Source organism: Vigna unguiculata, chromosome 9 (genome assembly GCF_037176805.1).
Source record: "Vigna unguiculata cultivar grain cowpea cultivar isolate G323 ecotype 2 chromosome 9, ASM3717680v1, whole genome shotgun sequence".
NCBI lineage: Eukaryota > Viridiplantae > Streptophyta > Magnoliopsida > Fabales > Fabaceae > Vigna > Vigna unguiculata.
Window position 1 is genome coordinate 40,846,992 of NC_140800.1, and position 7,705 is coordinate 40,854,696.

At 33.2% G+C, this 7,705-nt stretch overlaps 1 protein-coding gene across 5 annotated transcripts; it reads right to left on the bottom strand.

Annotated features, from left to right (window-relative positions):
* Positions 1–135: 135 nt before the first annotated feature.
* LOC114163749 (uncharacterized) lies at positions 136–5,167 on the bottom strand. 5 transcript variants are annotated; one of them, XM_028048045.2, is made up of 9 exons: positions 5,007–5,167; positions 4,584–4,855; positions 3,403–4,063; positions 2,867–3,066; positions 2,523–2,767; positions 1,068–2,218; positions 884–962; positions 590–786; positions 136–468 (listed from the first exon to the last, which is right to left on the bottom strand). In XM_028048045.2, the coding sequence occupies exons 2-6, from the start codon at positions 4,853–4,855 to the stop codon at positions 1,524–1,526; spliced, it is 2,073 nt and encodes a 690-aa protein (XP_027903846.1). In that variant the 5' UTR covers positions 5,007–5,167; the 3' UTR covers positions 136–468; positions 590–786; positions 884–962; positions 1,068–1,523. The 5 variants fall into 5 exon arrangements, with proteins under 5 accessions (XP_027903846.1, XP_027903845.1, XP_027903847.1 ...); XM_028048044.2 differs by having other exon boundaries at positions 884–974; XM_028048046.2 differs by lacking the exon at positions 884–962.
* Between the last annotated feature and the right edge of the window lie 2,538 nt (positions 5,168–7,705).

A 7,705-nucleotide genomic window follows, 5' to 3' on the forward strand; every position in this document is an offset into this window, starting at 1 on the left:
CTTGATTATTCTCCATGTTAGTTTAATAACGAACAGATTATTGTTTTTTTTATTGATTCATTTAGGATACAAATTTAAGATACCGAAATAATCGACCTTTTTTTTACACTTTTTAGATAAATTCTAAGAAAAGGCTTAAACAAGTCAAAACGCTCCCAAATGAGCGTTTCCCCTTGGATAGAGAGAAAAACAGTGACTAGAAATTTCAACAGATATGATGAAACTGTACAAATGGTTGATGCCTCAACCATAGAATTCTAGTTTCGTTTTTGATATAGCAATTTCTCTTTCAATGATGCTATTGTTGAACTTAAGTAGGATGGATATGTCTTTTTCTATACATTTCTTTCCACCTTTTGTTATGTGACGTTTAATGATTTGTCACCTGTGTATCCTCCACCAAGAGACCATAACCGAAGTCGCGGGGAGCCTGGGAACCACGTGAAAATCTACTTCAACAATCACGCCCTGAAAATCATCGGAATCAATTGAGACATATCAAATCCATAAACATTGTATGGTGAGAATAAAAAATGAAATTTAATGAAAATGTCTATTCCACTAGTGGACAAGTTGAATGGCTCCATACATGTAGGTGCCAGGCAACCACCACAGAATTGGTGGCGATTGTAGCACAGTAGTAGATTTCAAAGCAACTTAAAGCTCAGAAAGAAATGCATCTAGTCACGGAATATCTACAAAGCCCCATCATCAAGCATGAATAACTTCTTTCTCTATTCTGTAGCATGAACTTGAATTCTTGTCTGTAGCTACCTTCAGGGCACGCTGATACAAAAACAATGGATCAAATTGCCAATTACAGCAGTCAGAAGACCAAGAACATTCCGGTTAGTTAAAAGGAACACCAGAAAGGAATATTTACCAAGTGATATAGGATTATAGAGATCATAACCCATTATGCTCAGTCTGGCAGTAGGGGTTTAGGTAGTATGAATGAGGGTCTAAATTCAAACCTTCTTGTCATTATTGTACACACACAAACAATGTATAGTGAATATAAAACAAAACATTAATATAGTTTTGTTATATTAGATTTGATTGCTTACACTGACGGCATGATGGTTTGATCTGCATTGACGTCTGAATGCATGTTAACAACCTCAACAAGACCCTGACTGTTTTGTTCGTTCCTTTTCATTTCTTTTGGCACTCTGGAGGTCATCCTCCCCAAAATAGGGAAAAACATCTGACAAATATTGAGCCTGCCAGATAACAGCCTTAAATATGCATTGGAGAAGCTTCCTCAAACTTCCAACAACCATGGCACGAACTCCACTCTACGCTGTATTTGGAAGGTCAAGAATCTTTTTGCAAAAATTCTTCTGGTTTCGTAAACTGAACAGTTCTGGAATGGGCACCTCCTTACAAGCAATATTACATCATTTTTTTATCCTTGCAAATTCATTGCCTAAGGATAACAAGCCATGACATAGCCTCAAGTGGATAAGCATGAAAATGAGCTTCAACCCCAACATAGTCAATCTATTTTCAAAACGGGCCAGTCACTGGATGCGTTGAAAAAGCAGAGGATTTTCAGCCATTTGAGAACTTAAATCAACAGATATAGGCTGGAGCAATCCACTGTTGGACAAGTCTTTCAAGGCCTTAATGTCTTGTTGCAAACGGGCCACATGTAGTACAGTATGGTCCAGAACTAAAGGATCATCAGGAGGATTTTGGAGAAGGGTGAGCAAAGTCTGTTTATAAACATGAGCAGACAATGATGGTTTTGCAACCTGCCGATGTCTACAGAAATTTGCCACTTTGATGACATGTTTACAGAGGTTTCCCAACCTAGACCAGGAACAATCACAAAGTGAAAATTCTGAACCAGGATTCCAAACTGTATATACCAAACTTCTGTCAGTCTGGGATAAAACTTTGGCAAGATGGAGATTTTGCTCATCCAGCATCACATCAACATCAGGAATACGAAGAGCATGATTCCAAGCATTAGAGGAGAAAGAATTGTCCCTTAGATTCTCAAAATATCCTGTCTCTAAACTGTACTGAGTCAACCAGTATGACGAGTGAAATTCAGTAGTTAAAGCATGGATTAACCAGTCAACTCTTAGCCAGAAATTACCATAATCCTCCTTCAGAAGCATAGATTTTAATGTTAGATGATAGGATTCTATTGCAGCATGGGGCTCAGGGTTTGTCACCGGGAATGATTTTATGGCATCAATCCACATATCTGCATGAGAAAGCACAGAGCAACGATATTCAAGAACCAGTATTAATTCTAAAAATACTCAAACGACTGGATACTCCACTAATTATAATGAAAATAATCAGTCAGTTGTGGAAACACTAACGCAACTATTGCCCAACAAAACTTAAGGCAGCAATCTGGAGGTGAGACTGAGAATGAAATGAATTTGGATATAAAATCTGAATCAGAGTGTTTCAGATCAAAACTAATTATGATGTGTGGCTACAGCAGCAAAAAGCAGATATTTCTTCAATGAATACAAAATTAATCATCAATTGACCAATACCTATTCTAGATTGCCAATGGTTCTTGAAATAGTCCATAAAGGCACACTGGTCAACAAAAATTTGCATAAACTCTTCAAGAGAATCCATAGCATTTGGCCCACATTTTGTACAGTACAGAATCCATTCCAAATGCATAAACATCTCGCGTTGCACCTCAAAGTTGCAGCATTTTTTGAGGAGTTTTTTAACCAAAGCACGGCGAACATGCCAGGCACATAACAGGATGCGACACTGGAAAGCCTCTCTGCAACGAGCAAGATCACACTCCATTTGCTATTCAGGTGGGTCTCTTACAAATACAAAAAAGTTTAACGAAACTAAAGAACCACACTAGTCTCTTTACCTTATGATAGAAAATTGCAAAGATGGATCATCCAACAAAATAGCATTCGGCCTCCATCTGGGATCCTTTGATCGTAATCTTTCAGATAGCGATACAATCCACTTATGAATAGATTTACCAACAAAAGAAGAGGTGATGATCCAGGCAACCGGAATTGCATTTTGGGATGAATTGAAAACAAGTAAAGAACATAGAGGATACTGTCAATGACAATAAAGAAAAAACGTATGAGACATTCTAAAGTCCTGCAATATTCTGCTGACGTAACTAATTTTTCCTCGTAACAAAAGAAGGCCTGGGTGTGTGTGCATGTGTATTATTCATGATTATATTGATGAAATTGATTACTAACTACTAACTACTAATGGCCAAGGCAGATTCAGGATGTACTATATACGTTTCTTCTAAACATGCCCTTTTCCCATCTAAACAAACTAAAAATCATAGCCTTTACCCAGTCCTGACTTCATGCATAACTAAGTAATAAAATGTAAGTTCTCGGTCGAAAAGGTAAACACAAGAGCATTGTGCAATACCTTGAGCTTTTTCAAGCCAAAACCTGAATGAAGCGAAATTAAACTATTATTTCCATAACGGAGCATTTGTTCCAGCTGCCAATCTGTCTGTATACCCAACACAAATGGTTCTGAAACTGACTTATCTTGAAAATAGAAAACATGCTTCTGATGCCTCTGAACCCATATCTTTACACTGCGTTCATCATTTTCGTGTAGCTCATGTGAAGAATTACGAATAGTCCTTTCCATATTACGCACATCATTTCGAGTGAGAAAATCATCACGGTTTTGGGGCCCACCTAGCTTCTGCATCTCCTCTGAATGGTGCTGTACTATCTTATCCAAAGATATTCCAACATAAAGCAAAGACATCACTTTCTGGCGTAACTCATCTGAAATTCGTGGAGCATACATAGCTCTCGTCCCCACCGCATCCCTGTCAAGCAATCCATGACATGGTGACCCTGATTTATCTACGTGCCTTTTTTGGTTATATATGATAAGTGCAAGGAGAGGTCTGGTGTACAGTCTTTTAATAGTGAAATGGCAAAGGCACCCTCTCATCATGTGACGCCGCCCGGGCCTGCTCCCCTTCCCTGAAGCAGGCTTGGAGCTCATACCATCCCCTACGCCTGAGTCAGTGTCTCTGTAGTCTTCGGGACCATAAGAACACCAGTATCTAAATATCAATGCATAGTTTCACATTGCCTATTAGCCAAATCTGTTCATATTTTAAGTCAACTGAGGCTTGAATCACAAAACCATAAAAACAAAAAGATCCACAATTTGAAGGAGAAATGAATAAATAGTTTATATAGAGAGAGTATTTTTATAAGAACTTCCAAGAGCAAAAATAAAATAAGTTTTTCCATAAGCAAAAATTAGCTAATGCACAAGTTAAAAAAAGAGAAACTATATGAGATAGCTTCTACAAATTGCCTTACGGATTTTAGCTTAATAAACAAACCAATAAGTGTTTATAGAGAACTTTCTCCGAACAGACCCATATTGTCATTCAATCTCATGTGGCCTCTATGATAAGTTTGTTGATCTCTATAATATCTATCTTAAAATCCATATCTGTTGAAAAATTAAACCCAATTTTACCTCTACACCAACCATACATTGAAATTAAACTAGAAAATAGTTAAGTATATTTTCGTAACTGTAAGTTTGAATTGAAAGAAAACTAATCTTACAGAGTGTATTCAAGGTAACCATCAACCCTTGGTTTGGCAATGCTTCCTTCAGGTCGCTTCCTTCTTGATTCTATGCGAAAACTCGCAGGGCATTCGGGATTGGAAGATTCCCCTTTGACAAAATCATCAACTCTGGCAAAAGGTATGAGAGCAATATCATCACCACCTTGGCGACCACCTTCCAATCTAACCCAATTTATGTGAGCAGCAGAAAACTCTGTACAAAGAGGATCTTGCACAGGAAGGTTCAGAATGTCCTCCATTCTCGGCATCTAACATTCCCCAAACAAAATCAACAACTCAAAATATCACCCATTTCCAATTCCAATTAATGAATCATATCATCCCCATTCTCCACAATTAAACCGAAAGAATTCTTGTAACATTAATAGTAAAAATTCTTGACGGGAAAATTCGGTTTACCTTGGTCGCATTCGCGTCAACGAAGTGGATGCAATGTTTTGGGATCAACGAGAAGTAGAATTCAGCGAGTGAGAGAAGTCTTCGATCGAATAGAGACAACAAAGATCAAGCACAAACGAAACTATGATTCTAGTTGAAATGGGCCTTCTAATTCCGTTTGCATGGCGATAATTGCTTTTTGCACCCATGTGTACGTTAAAGATAAAATTGTGTAATATGAAATTTTGAAATGTAGGGTTCAAAAACCATTTTTGTTTTTAGTATGAAAAACACTTATGGTTTATGCAATTCGTATAAAACTTCGAGGATAAGAAGTGACTCTGGAAATGCAGAATCCGTGAAAGATGTATTCCAAATTTTGGGATCCGAAAGTGCTTATTTACATTAAAAAAGTTAATAAATTATGTAATTTAAAAAACATATATATTTTAAAAATTATGATTTGAAAATTATATTCATATAAAATAAAACTTTTAGACTGTACAATCTAGCTTTTTTTAATTGAATTATTCAATATTGAAGGTTTTTATTAAATGTGTTGACGAGGAATGCCTTATACATCTCGTTGTAAAATATCTTGTTATTACTTTTTCACAAATAATAATATATTTCACTTATTTATTGTAAAAACTTCAATAAAATCTCCTCGACCAAATTATTGCTTCAAATGCCGTAGGTGATATATCAACTTTACATACTATTTTACTCTATAATTTAAATTTTATTTACGTAGAAAATAATCGGCAGTTAAAGAGTCATAAACGTGATTACAAATGAATGTAACACTTTGATATTGTATTATAATTAATTGTACTTAAGTGTGAACTAAGGAAAAATATAATACTACATTTTTCTAAAATATGAAATATAAAAGTTAAATCCATATATATATATATATATATATATATATATATATATATATATTCTGAATCACACAATTTAGTGTTAAAAGTTTACTTTCAAATTTGTGTAATATGAAAGACTTTTTCCAACTTTCATATCGTAAAATTCAACGATCTCAATTGAGGAGAATATACAATTATGAAAACCTCCAAACTAGAAACCATGTACTCCAATGTCATTTGAGAGAAAAGATGTAAAGTTTTGAAATGGCCTCTACTTTTGCACTCCTGGACTTTCCTTGAGCATTACCACAATTTATATATCCAAAAATTTCAAAATCACAATTTTATCTTTCAGAAAAGTGACTTTCGAATTATATATTTCACAATTATAACAACGACGATGATGGAAGAAGCAACAACGCAATGATGGTGTGGTACAATGGTAAAAGGTAGTTTAAACTTTTTCTATTTGTGGGTAAATGCAATTAGTATTTGTGGGTGTGTATAAAGTAATAAGGTTTTCAAATTTGCGTTGTTGGGCAAATTATGGGCAGAAAAAACAATGCTCCTGTGACCCATCGCCAGGTTGGCTTCTTACTATTAAATAGAAAAATAAGATAAAAAACAAGTAACACAAAAATATAACAACGTGAAAATTCTAAAATTGGAGAAAAATTATTAACTCAAAAAATAATTATTATGTGTAAATTTATATACAGATAAAACATTCTCAATCCTTTGACTTTAAGTACACTCTCTCCCAAGAAAAATTTAATTACATCTTACAATACTTTACAAGAAAGGATAGGAAAAGTCAAATATTAACTCAAAGTGACTTAGTCTTAGACTTGGGACAAAAAATATCATGAACTTAGAATCCATTATATAGTTAATAATATTCACTTCTTCAATTATTTTAAACGATGTGAGACTTTTTAAAATATGTTATTTTCATCTGCATAATAATAAGGGTGGTACAATGGATGTAAAAAAAAAGTGTAAAAGTTATCACAATATATTTTAATTTTTTATGCAAATGCATATCAGATTTAATATCATTCCCAACTATCAACTAGTTCACAGTTGTTGTTTTTTTGTGTTATTCTTTAAATAGTTTTTTTTTTTTTTTAAATATGGATATGTTTTATTGACTCTTAACTTTTCTTGTTTGTTACGCATTAACTAATACATAAGCATGCTCATTTGTTATATTATAAATAATTTATCTGTAAACATATTTATATGCACTATATCGAGTTTAAGAATACAAATAATTCAAAACATGTTTAATTTTAATTATAATAGATGTCCTGTAATATGATATATATTTAATTTTGAAACATAATAAACTTATTTTGAAATACAATATGATATATATTTAATTTTGAAATTTATTTTGAAATATACTTAATAGTCTAAGTATCAGGTGTTACAATAAATTAAAGTATCTGGAATAAAAGTTTGAAAGCGCATGCAGGGATAGAGAAAATGATACAAGAAATTCCCATATTGTATGGATGTGGGATGAAAATTATGAAACGTGAAATAAATTACTTGTTCAAATTGAATAATTAGTAAATTATAACATTTTCATTTAAAGTTTTAAGAAAATATAATATGTATTTATATTTTATTTTTTCTTAATTAATTTTTAAAATATTTTAAAACTTTTTTATCCCTCGACTTATTTTTCTATCATTACATCCCATATAATTTATAATTTTAACGTAAATTTACTGAAAAGAATCAAATTAGGTTTATTTAAAACATATTAAAACTTAATTAAATAAAAAGAAATACATATACTAAAGTAAATATTAAATATAATGTGAGACCCCTTTCTCTTTTACACTC